Raw genomic sequence first — 21,400 nt, 5'->3', positions numbered from 1 at the left:
CTGCTGAAACCTGGATACTGCTTAAAAATTATATAGCATTTGGCAGGTGGCAATCACCAAGTAACATCACCTTAACTTACATCTATGTGCATAGGTGACTATGCTCTAGGATAAACATATATGCTTTGAGTTCTGGTTGGATGAGTGAAAGCACAGCCTCCAGCAATCCTAACACAGAAAAATCACAACCATGAGTTAACATACTTTTAGATAGAAACAATTTACATGAACTGCTAGGAGTAATATCCTCCTCCCCAGGTATACGGAGGAATCCATTTTTCATCTGGGGTTTATGGATTGTTTATGGCAACCCCAAAGAAACTGCCTATCTATATGGATGTGAAGTTCTAGGCAGACCAGCCCTGACCTACCCAAAGAGAGAGAAATGAGCACTGTCGCTTCAACATTGATCTCTTGCTACCTGATCTAGGAGCTCTCTGCCATATACCATTTCAGTGCCGTTCCTACCTAACCTAGTTAGCTTATTTAACTGGTAAGGAAAAGACAGGAAAAGAAAAATTAAAAAAAAAACAACAAAAAAAACCCACAAAAAACAAACTCTAATGCTCCTTAAGGCCAAAGGACAACATTTTAAAAGCATGTGCACGTACTGAACAGAAACAAGAGTATGAAAGGGATGGGAAGAGAGACCCACACTGCTTCCAGGAATCTAACCACACACCTTGATTACTCAATCTTACAAAAAGCTCACCCACTTTTTTTGAGCAGTGACACTGCATATTTGGCTTTATTTGTAACCACAGCACTCAGTTTAAATCTGACCACCCTCTTCTTCCCTCATCAGCCTTCTCTGATACAATTTCCCCACCCTCTTCTTCCCTCATCAGCCTTCTCTCTCACACAACTCAATCCAATTACCAATTTTTTATGACAGCAACAATTTTCCAAGCACCTACACAAGACTGAGTCACTTCTATTATGTTTAGTTCTGTTGCTTACACGGGCCAGATTTAAATCAAGAAATAGTAAGAAACTGTCTATTTCCTTTCTCTGAAATATTTACACAATACTTCAAACTCCTCTACAAACACCTTTCAAAACAAAAAGTTTTTCATAAGAAAGCTTGTCTTACCAACAATAGCTTTACAATGTAGGATCTGGGAGGACAAAATTTCAAAATTGATAGGAAATTAAAAAATTAATTCTGAACTCATTAGGAAGACACTTAAAACAGACATGCACTTGCTTGACAAAGCTAAATAAATTCGCAACAATAATCTTCAACTAATTATAAAAAGACAAAGCACAGAAAAGTTTGGTGACAACAAAAATAACTTAATTATATTGGGGTTAAAATTTTTTTAAAAAATATCAGGCAGAAAGCTGGATATTTTTCCTGAGCACAGTAAGTTGGCAGTAATACACAATTCTTACAACTGCAGATCAGGTAAAGTATGCATTACATTTACTTATTACAATTGCAACAAAACATGCAGAACTGTTTTGCACGCTAGGCCTGCGTGGAACAATGATTTTCTAGATTCTCCTGGATTATATGTCTATTATTGGATGCTATCACAACAGATTGTCAGTAATTATAAAAGTGATAGCTCCTAGACTAGTATTTCCTGTATGTCACGTAGACCCATGAAGAAGGATAGCAACACTTTTCATTTTCACTTCTGTCTTGTGCAACCTCTACGCTTTGGTGCTGCCAGCATTGCCCAATCCTTGATGCTGAGCTTGATCCTTGGCTTCTAACTCTCTTGATACCGTATTTAAAGGAACTGTAAGTGCACTTAACGTTTGATCTGATATGATTTTCAAGGCACCTCAATGTTTACAGCTGGATTTAGTTTCACTGAAGACTGAAAATGCAAGTAAAAATGGAAAAAAAAAAAATTTCTAGTGGGGGAGTCAAAACAAGGCCAGTAGTTAAGCTGCTCCAAGATCTCACACACAAGTCTTTAAATTACAAGTTAGTTTCCTAAAACGTGCGTCACTGCATCCACGAAGAACTGCCTTTCTAATCATTTCTTGCTAGCCAGGCATGTGGAAGACTGAGAATCACTTTAAAACTTGGCCAACACAAAATACCAAATATGTTGAAACATGCCAAGGCAGAAACTTTTCATAGTGACTTAAGTGTTCTGTCTACTTGAACAAGGATTTGTGGTCCATCAGCTGACCTTTGGCTAATGCTTTGGAGACTGAATAATTGTATAACTATGGAAATTCATTATATGCAGATTACAAGCTACTCATACAATTTAACAATTAAAAAAATCCACAACAAAACAGCAAAACACTACTGCACAGAAAATCGAAAGAAAATGTTTGAATGGCAATATTAATTTAGTACTGTCCCAGAAAATTAGGTTACAAAGATGCCTTTTTTCCATACAGCAGTTTGAAGGCGGGGTGAAGAGAACTGTCCTTGTCCCCCCTCTGTATCTGCAGCATATTTGAGCAAGTCTATACCGATGTCCCTGTGGTGGTAGAGGTTCATGGCTCTTTGATCAAGCTCCCATCACATTAGTAACACAGACATAGCAACCGAGAGCTCAAAGCAGGATGAAGAATCCACTTGAAAGTTAGATTACTACTCAGGCAATTATCTCCCCTCGATCCTCATGTTCTGATTCATAAAATAATTTAAAGCTTGCATGATGGTTTCTTTATACATTGTATCTAATCATACTCTTTAAGGTTTTTGAGAAAACCTTTGAAATTAATATGTGTCTTGATATGGGTACTCAAGAGGAGAGTTTGGAGCAAAAAAGCAATAACTGCAGCATAGTGACATAGAGATCCAGTTTTGTGAAATGCTTATAAAAGGAAAACCATGGCAGACAAATTAGTAAACGTTTTAGCACATGAATTCTCAGTACTACTTCATTACAGGTGATACAAAGAGACACTGAACAAATACCGTTACACTTAAAAGATATTTTTTTTAAATGCAGCACAATTACACTATAGTAATCAGCAGCAATGGAAAGCTATATTCAATAAACATGATCTAAATATAAGGATAGTAAATTATCTAAGACAAAATTATGAAATGTATATGAAAACTTGTGTTCACAGCATAAACCATGACTAGTTATGTCTTTTGAGCTACCTGCTATTGGCAATTATCAAACAGAAAAATCAGTTTAGGCCACTCCACTTCCTTATTTAAACTTGGTAGCCACAATGCAATCACAAACAAGAAAACAGAGGTAAGTGATTACTTTTTGGCAGCTATTTGTTCAGTAGCATATTTTTACCTGCATAAGGTCCTGCCTTTCTTTTTCACCTGTGCATATAGCTTTCTTTATGGATCGAAGTTCACTCATTATAGCTTGTGCTTCATCCAGTCTGTAATTTGTATGAGCACTTGACATCTTACGATCAATCCTGTTGAAAAGATTAAGACACATTCAGAAATTTTCACATAAATAGAAATCACAAAGATGTTTTATAACATCTTGTTTATTCATGTACCTCTTAATTTCCAGGAAAAAAATGATATTTGTAATTAACACAACACTCAGTGCCAAGCACACTCTAAAGACAATGCAATGCAATTCTCTACCCAGGTTTTGCAGAACCAACAAATTTCCTGGTTTTAATACAGAACTTACTTACAGGCAAGGTCTGTGGACTACTTCACATTACAAAAGTAAAATCAACCTAAAACAAATCTACTCAGCAGTAACTCAAAAGATAAAGATATTAGCAGTCTAGCTGTCACATTTTCCAGGCAGCACTACGCATTGCAACACCTCCTCCAGGACTTCTATCTGATCTTGCTTTAGAAGTTTCTAACAAAGGTGGGGTTTTGGGGGGAATTTTTCTTGGGAATAAATTTTTAATTCCTCAAATTTTATTGCAAACACTTTCCTGCCATTACGGGCAACTTTGAGTATCTTTTCTAGAAGACATCATCATCCTGCACTAAAGAACATCACATGGGACCATCCCAGAAGATTTCAAATGCAAACTCAGCAAGGAGCAAGACAGCTTGACATCAAGATGTCTTGACAGCAAGACATCAGGTTGAAGTACTACTATCGTTTCCACCTTGACATAAAAAAAATCTCTCATCCTAAGTAGGACATCCACTGTCTGGGTTTTCAACTTTTTTTTTTCCAGCAATTTGCGATAGTAAAGGACAACAGATCAGGACACAGAAGCCTAGTCAGGTGTATCACCTTGATAACCTGCTTTGATTTATAGATAAAGAACAAGACCAGAGACTCTGCAGAACTTAGAGAAGTACCATTTGGTCTTGGATTTGTAACAAATGGTTATGGGATTTTAACAGGATCCCCTCACCAATTAGCGAAAACTGTGCTAAATTCCTGTTAAAATAAGAAAACCTCCATTTTCCTGCTAATCTAGCATGGAAAGCGTGTATATAGAAAAAAGGTGGTATGGTCCCTAAGCCAATGCTAAGAATGAACATCTCCAGGAAAAGGTGACTGCTTAACAGAATTAACGATAAAACATACATCAGTCATTACATAGGACATCAGTTTATAAAAAGATGTAGTAGGAGACGGTATGCTATACATATATGGCAAGAATACTCAAACTCTATTTAAAATATTTAGAATAACTAAGAGTTTCAAGATAGGCATTATATTAAGCTACGAGTGTCAACAACACTCACTCAACATGTTCTGCCAGTTAAACAAAATCAGCAACATTCCACTTGCAGCAGGTTACTTGCTTTAAAATTAAAATATTAAAATGAAAAATCAAAAGGCTTGAATGAAAATCCTGTTGTTTTATCATGTAGCTCATAATATTTAGGAAAAAAAAATGCAGGTTGGGTTTCTACAGTTTTGGTTTGTTTGTTTTTCTGACAGTTCCTGCTTTTAGAGGCAACGTAAAATAATTCTGAACCTCAAGCTTTCTACTTAAGCACAATTTTCCCCATGCTGCATTAAAAAAAAAAAATGTATAAACCTTTATGATTTTTTGTTCAAGAACAAGAAAGGACTTAAATGTCATGTGCATTAAAGCTTTTTTTTTTTGGTTGTTTAGTTTTGTTTTCCTTTTAAGATGTTTGAGTCTTTACTCATTTTTTGTTAAAATCCTGAAAAGATTACCACAGTAAAACAACTAATCCAATTCACCAAAAGTTACATGAAAAAGGTAACGTGGTTTTATCTGAAGGTTACCTTAATGTTAAGAACATAGATCCCACTCAAACATTAGACCTGAAAATGCCTCTTATACAACTGCTCATTATACTGTTTGCCAGGTCCAAGGTGGCATTTCAGGAAAAGGAAATTATTTAATTTCAACCAGATTTTTGTCCAGCTAACCACATGTTCATGTTCCTGGACGTCACTTTGGAGCCCAACTTATGAACTGATACTTGTTTAAGGAAAGAATCAGAAAACTTTCTACTGCCAGAAATATTTGAGTTTAAATCAGTATTGCTGTCAACCCAAACTGACTTAAGTATCTTACAAAATTACTCGTTATTTATTGTCTGGTTGCTTGGTTTTTTTTCCTGCTTTCATAAAGCTCTAGTTTTGAAAGCCACAAAGTTAACAGGACTCTTCCATTTTATTAAATGAAAACAGCATGATACAAATACAGATTAGACCTTTGTATGAACAGAAAGAACATTCAACTACTACAGGAAACTATGAATACAGTATACGTTTTCTGAGGAAGATGTTTCTAGGATACACAGACTATTGATACACTCGCAATAGTATCAATCCTATAGGGCAATTTCCATGTTCCTCTATTTTCCTTCACGTGCTTTTGAAGATGCAAGACTCCCCTCCAACCTCACCAAAAGCACAGGTCTGTAGTTGAATTAAAATCTAATTTTAAAGCTCTTGTCAGGTCTTGTATCCTCTAAACAAGCCTGCAGCTACAGATTTTAGTCAGTCCTAATTCCCCATCTCTCCCAACTTGTATCAGCGTTCCCTCCGCTCTCGCAGCCAACTGGCCGGGTTTTCATTTCCTTTGTTGCTAAACGCCTTCTTCCTCCAAAATTCCTGCCTGCGATCAGAAGGGTCACTGAAAACACAGGCGAGGAGGAACTGCTCCTCGCTCTCAATCCCTGCTGCCTGCTGGGGCAGAGGAAGGGATTCATTCCAGGAAAGGCTCATCTTTAACCCTGCGAATCTGGACTGCGACAGGACCAGCCCCACCTCGGGGCAGAGGCGCCTGTGAAGGTTGAGGAACACGGTCACACAGGGTGGGATCTTTGCAGGCTTTAAAGAGTCAGCGCTAGAAAGTCTCCAGTGGGCAAGGGCAGACTGTGATGTCCAAAAGCTTATCACAATCTTGCCAAATTTGGATGAAACTGTTGAAAATACAGCCCTAAAAAATTGAAATTGACTGTATTGGAGTTGCAGAGCAATAAAAAAAAACAACACTTCAATCCTCTCGCCCCTCATAAAACCCCACTTTTCTCCAGCTGTTTTGTGGGTTTGTTGTGGGTGTTGTTTTTTTTAATTCTCCTCAAAGATGGCTAAGCCATTTTACTAACACTGAAAAAAAGAGACAACAAAACAGAGTCCAAGGCAGACACTGTAGGTGGAAAATGTCAATGCAAGAGATTTGCATTTAACAAAGGCATCTGAATCAGACAGCAACATGAAATGATAGAACTACTGAGCAACTTCACCATCCCCACCATAAAATTTGTCTCTTCTCTGAGAGCTCTACCCAACAGAAACTGGAGAGGGAGTTGCACAGCAGCAGGTTCTGATACCTGCTCATAATGCCATTCCGGTCAGACTTTCAAAGCAAACATTCAGCCAGATGTGAAGCCCAAAGTGTGACAGCTCCTAATATTGTTCTTGGCTTGTACTTGAAATAAAGCAAAGAACACGGCTTTAAAACAGCTGAACAGGATGCATGCCATTCTAGTTTGGCAGTTACTTGAAGATTTGACCTAGCACAAGGAGGAAAAAAATTATGCAGACCAAAAATGTAGGAAAGGAAACAAAAAGAGGAAATGTCTGCGATGTAAGAAACTTTGTTGTGGGTTGGTGTTTTTGTTTGTTTTAAAGAAGGCAGGGGGAGGGGGAAGGAGACCCCAGAATTTTTGTTTTGAAGAAGGACCAATGAGTTTCTTTTCATACAGTACACTTACTTTGTAGATATGCAAAAAATAAGATACTTCAGCTTTGGTACTCGACTTGAATGACCCTTTTCTCCTGACAAATAAAAGGAGTAGGGGAGAGATTGCCCAGCGACAACCTAGAGCAGAGTTAGGCTTTTAGCCTGATTTGTCTGGTGACTACACAAGGAGGCTGGAGAAACTTCTCTTGAAGAGAAACTTCTCTTGAAGAGAACACTCCAAATTGGCTCACTTCACACTAGAAGCAAAATACTCAAAGCACATATCTTAATCAGAAAGGCAATAAAGAAATACTTAAACACAAAATAAAACCCACAAGCCTCTGGTTCACAAGTGGAGAAGTCACTGCAGAGAGCAGAGCTCAGCAAGGCACAAACATTGACAAATTCATTGCAATCCTGGATAACGCACAGGCAAAACCTTCTCCCCAGCTTCAGCAAGCAACAACAAATGCCCCCAGTGCACCAACGGGACAGAGTGACTGTAGCAACAGCAGCAGTGAGCAGCACCGAAGCACTAAGTTGCCATGCTTGAACTTTTAAACTGGATGATTAGAGTGACCACTAATGAGATATACTTTAAAATAATTCTTGTCTTGAACCCCTCTCCCCTCTTGGAGTATCCATATACTCTCCCCTCTTGGAGCATGGGCAACTTCACCTGGGCTAAAATCCAAGACTAACATTTGCATTCTTAATCATTCACAGACTTTTCAAAAAGTTGCACTACTTTGCTGGACTATCTTAAATGAATTGTATTAATTAAAACAATCTCGAGTTTCAAATGGCTTTCAAATACTTTCATCATTCTAGTCAAGTGGTCGGTCCTTTTTATAAAACAATTGAACCTGTACCCTTAAAATAACCCAATAACCAGGAGAAGGAAAACAAATAAAGAAAGTAGAAAAGGCAAGGCAATTATTACTTAAAGAAAATACGATTAAGAATCTTAAAACAAAATTGCTTTTGTTCTATTACTGCTTACGTATTAGGCCGCTATCCTAAAATGTTGACCATGTTTAAAACATTACTTGAAATATTTGCTGTTTCGATATACTCAGTGCTTTACTTTACTAACTTTCAGTTAAATACATTAACAATTCCCCTAAATGCCTGTAAATGCTTCATGTAGTCAATAAAAATATATTAATGCCTGAAAATGATTACAATATATCTGCCAATGAAGGATTTTAGTTGAATAAGTTTTCTTCTCTGAAGCTTTTAAAATGCTTTATAAAACAAGAGAACCTTGTAAGCTTAAAAAAAAAAAAAGGAGAACCCAAAACCAATATGAAGTGCATGGGCTACTCCCACTTCTTTAAAAGTAAAATCTGAGTTTATACTGTTTTGTTAATGTAATACCAATCAAAAATCAAAGTTGGAGAATAAATATCCTAATTGCTCTAGGATCCCCAGAAGACTGCCAGGATTCCTGAAGCAAAAGTGTGCATCCGTACTTCATAGCACCAGCACAATAAATACAAAGTATTTCCACAGATACTGTACTGATGCTGCAAAACACATCAGATGTGTTTTCAATGTTTTCAGGAAGAGCCTGCATTGGGCAGTTGGTTCCCATGCATGCTGGTAAAAAGGCTAAGATTTGTAAACGCATGGCCACATGCCCAAGGAAAATCCAAGAGCTGTTCAACATACGGTCTGGCCTCTAGCCTTGTTGAGCAGATCTGGAAGCCTCAACAACTTGTGTTTACCTGCCACCTTTCCCACAGCCTGGCAACCCCTCTCCCTATCCCACTGGGCTTCCCACATCTGTGCTGCCTGTGCAGGTGACTAGGCAGCACACAGATGGAAGTCACTCAGTTCCCATCTGGTGGCTTACAGGGAGAGGGCTACCACAACACTTTGCAACTTTTGCCACCACTGAGCATGATGGAAAGAAGAGCATAGGCTGCCTAATAGCCCTCCAAGTAGTAGCAAATTGCCCCGAGCTACCTTTCCTCCCAGGGAGGAAACAATGAGTCACATTTATACTCACTGATTCTGCAGACACGCAACAAATCCAAGGTCTCGCAGATGACCAGATCTACTGCACACACTTATAAATAAGGTATAAATGTGCAGAATGAGACAGCCTGACCATCAGATAAAAGTAGAAGCAGCGTTGTAGCGTATAGGCTCTCCCCCAGGAGAAGTATTGTGTCCAGCCACAAAGCCTTCACGGGATAACTACTCCACTGCGTGGTGCTTCTGGCTGTGCTCCAGGTGGTAGGTAACACCAGAAAATTTTTGAAAAATATTTTTTTAAATCTAATTCCACCTCAACCACATTTTCAGGAAGAGTTAAAGAGCAGGGCCTATAAACTGGTTTTGCCTGTGGATCTATGAAATCATCATTCCAATCAATTCTGTCCAACCCTCCTTCCATCATTTCACACTGTTCTCACCCCACACCACTCTCATAGCAGAAATTCTGAAGCAAAGCAATTAAAAGGTTTCAAACTTCTTTTTTGTTTTTGGCAACAGTTTTCTAAGAAATTCATTCCAAGGAGAATAAAGAAAAAAAAATATCCTCCCACAAACTCTTAACTTACTCTTGCAGAGTTTCCACTCCTTTTTCCTTATATTGCAGCTCCTGCTTCATCTGCGCCAATTCTCGTTTTAGCCTAGAAAGCTGAATGTAACAAAATAAAGTGATAATTTGTAACAAACTTTCACAATAAAAACTGTTTTTCAAATACAAAAGCTTAAGTTACTTCAAAAAGTGGAAATTATAATCTAAATTCTCTTTTTTTGCTTTAAAATTTGCATTAAAATAACCGAAGACTTTCTGAAATACATGACCCAATCAAACAGCAGTCACAATATTCAGCTTTCAAAGTATCACTTTCTTCATCTATTTTATTGGTTTTCCACCTCCAATAGCTTATCTAACAGCTCACAAGTTTCAATCACTATGATTTTTCTTCTCCTCTTGTACCAGACAAGCAGCTCTCAACTGTCTTCAGCTCTTTAGTCAACTTAAGAAATGACTGAATATTCAATGCTATTTATTTTTCAATCTGGGACAAAATGACTGGCAACAGAATTGGCCTCTTACCCAGAAATGGCAGCTTGGTTTCCCACAGTAATTTTCATATTGTCCTGCCCTCTCAACATCCCCACCAATTACCTTGATCCAACTCGTCAGCATAAATTGAAAGTGACAAAGCAGCAATGTCCCCAAAAACATATTTTTGTGGTTTTATGAAAACAGTTACCAAAGTAGGTTGAGCAGACCTTAGAAGAACTATCAGTGCCAAGATCTGCAAAGAAATTACTTCTTGCCCTCCAAAGCTGACGGATAACAATGGGGGGAGGCAGATGCAAGGGACTACAGACAAATTGGGGGAATGAAGGTGTTTCAGCAAAGAGTAGTGAGACAAAAGACTGAACTGAGAGCCCAAAAAAGGACAGGGATGGAAGAAAAAAAGCTCTCTCTTCTCAAGCTATCAAACTTGGTACCTTTTCCAAAATTTACCCGGAGTGTTCTTGATTTTTCACATGTAAGTAAACACATGACAAAACTATTAGGAAAAAAAATAAAAATGCCTACATATCCAGGATAAGTTAATTTTGTCAGCTCTAGTCCAAGAGTGAGGGGCTTCACAGCAGTTCCAGGAACGCAAACCAGGACTGTCAGAGTCCCACAATCCTGCGTGGCCCTCCCCTTCTCTATGTGTTCTTGCACTTTCCTCAAAACACATCACACCAACTCCCAAAAAGCTCCTACACCCTCATCAACACCTTCAACACTAATCAAAAGCAAAACTAAAAAAAAAATGCATCACTAATATCACGTACGCACACTTTATAGTGCATATTTTGTTCTATTACCTGAAACAACTCAATGCCTTTGCACACATTCGGTTGAAAGTTATCCTGTGCACTTATGAGACCTTTATGTTTTAAGATGCAGAAACGGAGAGAAAGAGTCTCATAAGTGAAGACTTTGTTTATTTTCTTTAAGTATTTTTAAAACAAATAAGGCTTGTTTTCTTGTTTAGAATATGCTGACATTTAGAGCATGTTAAACAAGCAAACACTAGTCAGCATGTAGTAAACTTACACAGATAGAATAAATGCCTTTGAAGGGTGGTGAACGGGATTTATTTTCAGAGGCACTCATGTGAAAAGTGGTCACTATAACAGAAATGGAACACTATCCTGCAAAGATAAGTATGTTTTATTTATTTTGTGAGCCAAGTGCCTGGCACGCTAAATCCCGTTTTATCCACTAATAAAAAGAAACATACAATTTAGAAATAGGTTCTAGAGCCTAATATTATATACTGCTTTTTATAATTGTTTATGACTGCTATATCAATTTGTTTGAAACCAACATGCTGACTTCAATGCTTTGCTAAAGCAGCATGGAGAAATTCAAGAGGTCCACTATTCTTCCTTCATCAAAAACAGTAGCAAAAGAATGATTATAGTTTAAAAATAAATATAAAAATGGAATGTTGTTAGTACAGAACTACGTATCACTGTCAGAATGCTTGAACTCTCCTCCCCTCATAGCAGCCAAAAAGTTTTATTTGGCCAACACGTCTACTGAGGTGTGAAGAGCTTTCCACATAAATGGCTAAATCTAGAGTTCAATGACATCCACAGAACCCCACTGAAAATGGGTAAATGGGAAAACATGAAGACAGTGGTTTTGAACTGCACTTAATCACAAAAAAATTTGGCTGTAGCACATTTACTACTTGTAGCAGTTTGCACACAGAAAGCAACTTCTGAAAGCCAGGTTGAGTTTGCCTCTGACATCCATGACAAAAATCTTTATGCATGTACCATGGAAAAAGCATTACTTTGCAAATCAATGAAATGCAGTAAATATAGACTCATTTTAATAGAAAAACAGGTAAAAGTAGAAAAGCAAATTTTATTATTTCCAAAAATGCATGTAATGTCCAGTGTAAATGCTAAGGTAAAAGAAACATACGCAGTCCCCACCTCCTTCCCTTCCCCATGCCTAATTCATATTTTTACAAAATGAAAAAAAATTACTCACTCTGTCACGACGGCTGGCTATTTCTGCTTTAATCTGATACGGATCATACTTGGTATTAGTTGAAAATCCAGAGAATGCTAAACAGATGGAAAACAGCATTTTACATTAATATTTTTTCTTCTTTTTATACACTTGTTAAGATGTAGCACTACTGAATAGACCATTGCATTCATTCTTTGTGTTACAAGTCACGAGGCTTTAAAATAATCTGCTGTGTTCAAGTCCAACTAAAGAATTACCTTTGGCCTGCCTGAAATTTTTTGTCCTGAATAACAACAAAAATTGTACATAGCAGCACCTCATATTGCCTAAAAGCCACCAGCTTCCACAACAGGATGGTGGCATTTACTAATGCAAGCAATTTGTGTAACATTAACAATTGCTAACTGCTTCCTAGGTATGTTGAATTGACAGTATGATAGGAACTAAAGTAAAAAAACCTATAGTCAGAACAAAATTCAGTTACAGAGAGAAGTTGCCACCTAAAGCAACAGTGTAAGAACCGACATACATATTGACGTCGGGCAAGTGAGCTCTTAACACAGCGTATCTTGAGACAGGCGATGATTTCAAGCTGTGGCATTACAAGCTAAAGCCCTGGCAGATGAAGTAAAGGTCCTAGAGGGTATGGTGGGCAAGACCAACCATGATTTATTGAGTGAGCCATTGACAGCAGCAACGGCCCACTGAAAAATTCCCGGTATGCAAGCGGACGGGGTGATCCACCATCCTTTTGTAGAGCTGCAGGCTGCTGCTTTGAAACCCGCACCCGTGTCTGCATCGCACTGAGCCTTTCCACTCCCAAAAGAATACTGCAACGCCAAGGTCATGTCAAGCGTGCAGAAACTTGCCAAAATGAGTAGTCATGCCTGGACTAATTCTCTAAATCCAGGATTTTCTATGGATTTTTTTTTTTTTTTTTTTTTAAAACTGCACTGATCACAACTGAGTCACAGAACTGCCGCCCGGGCACCTCCCTGCCAACCCACAGCTGCTGAGCTCACACCACCTCCCACTCATGAGCACACCACACTGAGTCAATGGCAGCACCCAGGAGCAGAGAGAGAGCAAAACAGTTTGTGAAGTTTTAGTTTTTTTAACGCAACAGATTTAAACTAGTGGTGGCAGAGTCAGGTATCAGCGCCCAGCTTCAGCCACCTAATTGCACTTGGATTAGGAGCCTAGTATTTCTGTACAATAAATGGAGAAGCAAGCATCCCGGAGCGGAGCAGAGGAGTCGAATTAACAAAAACAAGTGGAGAAGCCCTGGGGAACCTTGAGTTGACAGCATGATTAATCCCCAAAGGGATTTTATTATTTTTTTAAAAATATATCGTCTGACTAATCAGCCCATCCCGTTTTCTCAAAACAGATGCATATGACTTTAAACCAATATAAAATATATAACACATGTGTAGACAATTAAAATATTTTTCACCTCAAACCAAGAGGTTTTATTTAAATGATTTTACATTATCAATTCCACAGATATACCTAAAAAATAAAACTATTAGAAGACTGAGAAACGTAAAAGTCAATTGACATAGCATTTGTACTCACACTACAGATAACCTCTAATTTTGTCAGTCATATTTTGTTGCTGTTTCAAGCAACTTGTCTTTCCGAGAGATTTAAAAATATGAAAAACAGTTTATATTTTTTGAGTGTATTATCTTCAACAGAAGTTTCTTTCTATATATTTGCCTGAAGTAATTCAACAAAACACCCCACAGAAATATTGCAATTTTTCTGATAAAATACTAGTGACACTAACATTTACTCTATTCCAAGTCTTTAAACAGTAGTTAAACACTTTATAAAAAGCAATTTCTTTTTTAAAATTTTTCTTAATAAGAAAAAAAAAATCATTTTTATTGGATTTTAAGAAACTTGAACATAACAGGGAGAAATGAGACTTGTACCAATCATGTCGCAGATCAATTCACAGAATATCTGTATTTAAAACTAAAGAAAATATAAGATAATGCCAATTCAATAGTAAAAGGACACTTGGTCAAGACCATCTGGGACACCTCAGCCCTAGAAAACATCTTTTATTCAGGATTTTGGCATACATAGGAATTACCTTGGATTAATAAATACCACTGGATCAGTAGCTAAACACTTCTATCCAGATGCCTGCCTTTGGGTTGGAAGGGACCTTAAAGATCATTTTCTTCCAATCCCCCTGCCATGGGCAGGGACACCTTCACTAGACCAGGTTGCTCAAAGCCCCATCCAGCCTGGCCTTGAACGCTTCCAGGGAAGGGGCACTTGATACACTTCTTTGAACTAGACTGCTTTGACTCTTCAGCAAAGACACCTTTTCCTGCTGCACCAATTAACAGCCATAACAGCAGTGCAACAACTTCATATTCCAGAAAAAGTCTATTATCTGCTCCAAGCTACTAGAGACACCCAAAGAATGAAAAGGGCAGGAAATCAAGGCTCTATGACCTACACCACCAAGCACTAGGATCAGAGGCAGGCATTCAAGAATGAGGTGCACTAATGAAACACGGCTTCCTACATCAAGAGGTACTCTTGACCACAACACTTTGTCCCTAACTCTGTAAGTCGTCAAGAAGCCAACCATGGATCTGCAGAAGGCTTCCACTAACTTCATGGTTCCCGCCCCACCACTGCTGAGGATCAAATAATCTACAAATTTAGGAGTGCAAGTAGTGGCTGGTCCAGCAACATTCAGTCCTGTCTTTGTTGCCTTTCATGAAGCATCACTATGACTAGCTTCAAGATGGCTAGGGATGCTAGCTGGGATATGTCCCTGTTTAATGTCAAAAAGGCATATTCTAATAGACCTAACAGGAAACAGAACTCCCTGAATAGCAGAGGCAAAGGATGGCTCATCACTTCTGTAGTCAGGATCTTCATTCGGAAGAGAACTGGGTGACAGAAACCAGCTTCATGCTATTTCTTACATCACATATTGTAAGAGGCAGGTGGGTAAATCACAAAAAGGCTAGTAAACTCACAGCTGGCGTAAGAACGGCTGTCATCCTCACACATTTTGTGCAATTGTTGATATTCTTCTTGGGCTAGTTCAAAACGCTGCTGCTTTATTTGGTAAATCTCCTTCTTGGCATTGAGTGCCTCCTGGGCAACTACTAAATATTCCTTCAGCATGCGTTCCTGCTCCCTTCTCCATTGCTCCCTTGGGTCCTCAATTTGTGTGAGCTCTAAGGAGAAAAGCATTAAAAAAAATGAAGTAATTTGCAAGACGCTTTATCCCACAAAGTAAAAATTATTTTGTTAAGATCTGTTCTCAAGTAGCACACCTCACACTTCAGTGCTCAAGCCTGAACGAGAAGAAGGAAGGATAGAGAGTGGAAGAACAGGAAAAGCCCTTTCAAATATAAAAGGTATTTAATTTTGATTCTTTTCTTTACCAACTACAACAAACTCAATTAAACAGCATTTTGGCTCTAACCTTCCCTTGGAACCAATCTGAAAATTCTGAGAATTATCTAAAAGCCCAGAACCACGTAGGAGAGAGACAGATATTGCAACACATAACTTTATAAATGACTGGAACAACCTTAATATACTACATATAAATTCACAAATATAAAAATCAGTGAAAGGTCAGTGAATATACCTGTGTAATTAAGAAGAACAAGGTCACCCAAAAGTTAGCATTTTAATCTCAAATCCATAAAAGAATTAAAATTGCTTTTTTTTTCTTTTGTCTTAAGAAACAGCACTCTCATGCTTTCCCTTTCCAGGGTTTAGAACAGTTCATATTCAAACACAAACCAAAAAATAGGTTTCCAGCACAAAAGTCTTTCCCCTACATACCGATTTTCAAAGTTATGACACACGGCAATCTCTTTGCAGTTGCAAAGACATTTAAGAAGGCCGCAAGCATTAAAATCCTAAAAAAGTATTGAATCATCTGTTTTTTTGTGGTGATGCTCAAGGTAGCAAATACGTTTTACATGAGGATGTCCACATAAAGTCTCATGTGAATGTTAATTTCTGATGATTGAGGCTCTAGTGGTAAGAAGTTGCTGCAGAGGCAATGTCAGTGTTCAAAGTAGTGACAGAACCTGCAGCACAGCCAGGAGGTAAGCACCTAGTCATTTTTTCCAAACTTTGTTTCTCATGACAGATGAAAGGTGGTTATGTTCTGTATTAATCTTGTGTACAGAATTCAGTATATTTGTGTCAGTGATGAAATAAGAAACTCTAAAAGATTGAGCCCAACATATTAAGAACTCTAATGGTGTCAAGGTCACACTAGCAGCTCTACCATTTGAGAGTCCTCTGGAAAGTATATAAACAAAACCACAAAGTACATCTATGAACAGTACTTCCAACAGATTTGTATATTAGGTTCCTAATAACCTTTTCTCTCAACAGCTGTAACTTTTCTCTCCCCACCACTCCTCACATTGCAACAGTATAAAGATCACGTCTATAGTTCTTCAATTACTCCCCACATCCCAGGGACACCCTGGATTCCCAGCAGCACCTTCTAGCTCCAATGCCTCCAAATGCCTCTGCAGCCCAGGACAGCACGTCCTGTGGCTTGTTCCAGGTTCCATAAATCCTGCTCTGCATGCAGGTCAAGTGGAAGAAAAACAGACTTCACATTGCAGCCCATCCTTTACCGAGGGCATGATCATTTGCAACGCTACTTCATCTGTTCTGAAGTACTCCTGAAATCAGTGCAAATAAAACTGCTAATCCCCTATAGAAACTATGCAGAAATTAATAAGTATTTACGAGACAGAAAAGTTGGGTCCCAGTAAGTATCTCTTTTTGAATAGGAAATTAATAGTTCTAATATCAATAAACAGCCACGGCTAGCATGTTATGTTGTATCACACTTTAAGCTTCTGAGGTCCTATACTACAGGACACTGCATCTCTTCTTAAATTATTTCAGAAGCCTTCTCAAAAGCTAGCAGCGCTCTTCTGAGGCAGAAAATTTCTTCAGTACAGTAGTGACATCCTTTTCTGTTTTACACAGTACAGAGGCTTCACTTTGCCCTGGATTTCTACACCAGTTTGCCATGTAAGAGCAAAACTAAAGCTACATTGTAAGATAAAATTCACTTCCTCCATTTCTTTATAAGCAATTAAAAAAAAAATAACCCAAACAAATCTACAGTAATATAAGAACAGCCCCAGACAAACGCAGAGAATATATTATTCCCTCACTGGGGAATGCCCAACTGGTTAAAGGAGACTTCAAAGGCTCCCAAGACTCTGAGGAGGAGGGAAAGGAATTCTGCGGCTGGCAGCCACCAAGGTTTTTAAGCAATGGTTGGCCAAAAGCCAAGAGCAGCTTAGTAAGGGTGTCAACAAAGTACTGAATTTACAGAACAAGATGGAGATCAGGGTTGGAAACACCATTGAGATTTACAGAAGATTCCTCTGTTCCTGGGGTTTTTCAATATAAATGGAAAGTTATTGCCTAGAAATCTTTTTATTACTTTCTGGGTAAACAAACATAGCAAGAGGCTTGGAAAAAATCAGATGTATTACTGTTTTCTTTTAAAAGGTGCAAGGGCAAAGAGCTTGAGATGGTGCACAAAGCGTGAGAGGTCCCTGGTAAGCATAACTTTAGAAAGACTCTTTTTGAATTACCCCTTGCATTTTTCTCACAGTGTTTCTTGAAATCAAAGTACTTCTAACTGTTTTGTCAATTAACACAGAACTCCAATGCTGTATAAAGCCTTTAACCCAGCCAGCCATAAAAGGCAGTCAGAACGTTTTCACGTGGAAGTTGCTGTTCCAAGTATTTTAGATGTAGTTCAGAATATAATTAAGGACTCATTTCAGAAAAATATTTCTTCAGTTCCTACACCATCTCTGCCACTCACCTGACACCATCTCATGATGCGCATGATTGTCTATTCATTAGTTCTCACTTCTACAAAAGAAGTTAATACAGTCTTGATTGGTACCTTTGCTGTCCACAGTTTAAAATTGGACAGAGTATCCTACTAATTTTTGAATAATCATTATTCAGCTATAATATCAACTCTGTCTTCCCTCTGAATATAAATCTTGCTTGTATATGCAAGCACTGTATTAGCCTGAGGGTGACAAACCCATTTTGCTGTGACGGTTGAATTACCATTTAGGATAATATCTGTGGGCTGCAAGTAATTAGTTATCATGAAAGAGACAAATTTTGCAACCTTGTTAATTGCAGAATGATTCCTTTCACTCAGTTCAGCACTGGCCCTATGAAGTTTCTATCCCTCTGTTCATATACAACCTTTATTTAATACCTAATATGATTAGCTTTACTTTCCCAGACCCACTTATATTAATCTTCTTTCTGTGCCTTCTCATTGAGCATTTGGGAATTCAATTTCTCTCTGCAAACACTCTTCTACAGTTTTTGCTCCCAATTGCACAGGAAAAAAAAAAAAAGCAAGCCAGATCTGACATGCCTACAATGATTAATATCCTTTCTGTAAGTGCAAACTTGCTCTATTGGGTAAAGCAGCTAATAACAAAGTCTGAAAAGCAGAAGGGAGTGATTTTTTTTTTGCGTGTTATGATGATTGTTATTCATATCAAAGATGTCTATCATAGGATGCTTTAGTAGCTTTTTTTAAGTCACAACATTGCAATGGGAGTTCACGTTCTACTCGTTCACATTCTGTTCTTTATCTACAGGGACTCCTAAAGCCTTTTACAAAGTTCAAGATAAAAAAGAGTTGCTAATATTCTCGTATTTTTCTTAATATGTGCATTCACACACATGTACATATGTTGGTGCACACGCACTCCAGTGCTGTATTCTGATATCAATCTCACTTTTTCTTAAACTTCAACATTAACTAAAGTTACTGTAACAGTTTAAACAGCAATCATTAAGCTACTATATCTTTTAAACACCATTATCGTAAGAATTACCTAACAATCTGTATTTATTGCCTTTCAATTGTCTCAGCTATCTATCCTGGTGATCAGTGCATTAACAGCTCTTTAAAGTTTATTATTTAATTTGTGATCTTTGTTAATTTCACAACAAATAAGTGCCTATGTGGGTCAAACAACATCATGGGAACATTTGTTATTCTGTTGGAGTTTTTTAAAAATAAGTAATTGTGAAACCACAGTACACAAGTAATTCCAATGATGGCAGGAAGCCAAAAACTATTTCTACACTTTTATTTTTTAATTGACTAGATTTCAAGTAGATAGTATTGAGGCTGTTTTTGCAGATTATGCTATTTACCATTGCTGTGATAGCCCATATAACTACCTTCTTCTTTTCTCCCTCCCTGCCAACTGCCAATTCCCACAATATTGAAAGCATTCACTCATTGATAAGAAGCTTAATGATAGCAGCACAACAGTAACAGCAGCAGTAGTACAAAGCTGTAAAGATAAGACTTTTTTTTTTAAAAGCAGAACTGGCAAATGTGCCAGACAGTGGCGATCCAAAGCTCAGCAATAGTCCAAAAGGGAAAACACTGGAAATCTCTCCCTCTTAGTTTCCAGAAGGGACATCTGTTGTCTTTTTGATAGCACTTTGTACTATATGAAAGCATAAAACATACATTACTTAAGAGACGAGGAGATTACTGTATCTCATAGGGCTCCTAATTAGAAGTTAGCACTTTTCTCTTGGAATGTAATACTGAAGAATGAACTATGGATAACTGGGAAAACAGGAAATACAAGACTATAGTATAAAAATCTTCATAATTTACATATGACAAAAAGCAACAACAAAATTACTGATACTTCACAGTATGACAAGGCAAAACAAAATAGTTTTATACGCTATAACTAAATCATAGGTTGCAAAATTTTTTACAAATGGAAGAAGGATTTTGCTCCTATTTGAGTGATGAGAAAACAGATACTGCAAGAAACTACTTGCATACATTTTCGCACTGTAGCATGAGGTGCATAAATGGTATCAGAAACAAAGCTAGTACCATCAGTTAACATCAGCTTGCTACGATTCCCCAAAATACTCGTACATCTACTCACGATTTATGTGGTCCATATAATAAACTCCAATCTGTTGATCGTAAACAGTTTCCCATCCTAAAGGAAGCTCATCACCGACACAGTCAGCAAATGTTAATGGCTTTGTAATCCTGTAAAAATAAAAATAACGCAAATAAATACAAGAGTTGCAGAGTTTACAGTGCCATGAATGTTATTACATGTTTTGAAGATACCTCCCATCATTTGATCACAAACTAGTTATGCTGCTTAGGAATGTGCTAATAATTACAAACATACAGTTTCAAAATAAAATTTCATTTAAATATGCTGACAGATACTCCCTAAGCAGGTATGACAAGCTTCTCCCTTCAAGTTTCTATGTTTAACAGTTTAATTACAATGGCATGCAGTCCTACCAGTTTTTCTCCCATATTGCGAAGAACACAAACATAAAGCTGGGGTTCACCACTGCTAAAAATTACTAGAAGCTTTACAGGTTTTAACTTCTTCAAAATGTCAAAGCAGCATATTTTTTTGCCCTTAAAAAGGCAAAATAAACTTTAAGAAAGCACTATATAATAGATGTCTCCTCTTTTCAATTATACATGTCCAACTATTAATGATATTCTCTTGGTGCAGACCCATCCGAATTACTTCCTCAAAAAGAACAGAGGCAAACATCTCTAAAGAATTCTGAAGGCATCAGAGCAGAAATGGTAACTAATAAGTAACAGCATTACTATCTAGCAGCTTAAAAGATCACATCCCTTGCTAAGCAAACACTTGATAGACCAGTGGGTAATAGAAACCAAAACAGCAATTTCAGTATTGTAAGGAATGTTGAAAACACGGGGTTAAAAATTCTACAGAAAGACTCTAAACTAACAGTCTTCTAGAACATCATATATATATATATATATAAACCTAGGAAGAACAAATGATGCAAATAAAAAAATCTTTAACATTCAGTTGAATCAAATCTATTTCCCAAATCATCATTTTAATCATTGCTTAACCCCTTTTTCCTCTAAAAACTGCTATAAAATTCCTTTACAGAAGAGCTATTAATATAGTAATTTCAATTATATATGGGATAGATCCAACACCTTCAATGTTTATTTGTTGAGGCATTTCTCATACATAGAATGATGACAGCTTTGCAAAGATAAAATACGTTAATTTAGGGACTGATATTCAGCATAACTTATGGCATAATACTGTTTGGCGTAAAATGGAAATTCTGTTTGTCTATTTAATACCTAATTAAGGTTTCCTTACACCAGATTTGGCCTATACTTACAAATACACTGTGGAATTGAGAGATCATTGGGACTGGTAATCGCAGTTCCTCTGTATAAGCCAACAACTTTGT

General features: G+C 37.5%; 1 protein-coding gene across 4 annotated transcripts in view; it reads right to left on the bottom strand.

The window, feature by feature from the left end:
• Positions 1-20,175, bottom strand: part of WWC3 (WWC family member 3) — a 65,140-nt gene extending 44,965 nt beyond the window's left edge. For all 4 annotated transcript variants that reach the window (XM_014960340.1, XM_014960341.1, XM_014960342.1 and 1 more), the window contains exons 1-5: positions 20,068-20,175; positions 15,076-15,279; positions 12,083-12,159; positions 9,618-9,697; positions 3,234-3,363 (exon numbers count right to left, since the gene is read on the bottom strand). In XM_014960340.1, the coding sequence (XP_014815826.1) occupies positions 3,234-3,363; positions 9,618-9,697; positions 12,083-12,159; positions 15,076-15,279; positions 20,068-20,083 (507 nt within the window). In that variant the 5' untranslated portion in view covers positions 20,084-20,175. The remainder of the gene's footprint in view (positions 1-3,233; positions 3,364-9,617; positions 9,698-12,082; positions 12,160-15,075; positions 15,280-20,067) is intronic.
• Positions 20,176-21,400: the final 1,225 nt, after the last annotated feature.

Source organism: Calidris pugnax, unplaced genomic scaffold (genome assembly GCF_001431845.1).
Source record: "Calidris pugnax isolate Ruff unplaced genomic scaffold, ASM143184v1 scaffold188, whole genome shotgun sequence".
Lineage (NCBI taxonomy): Eukaryota > Metazoa > Chordata > Aves > Charadriiformes > Scolopacidae > Calidris > Calidris pugnax.
This window is presented reverse-complemented; position numbering and strand designations above follow the sequence as displayed.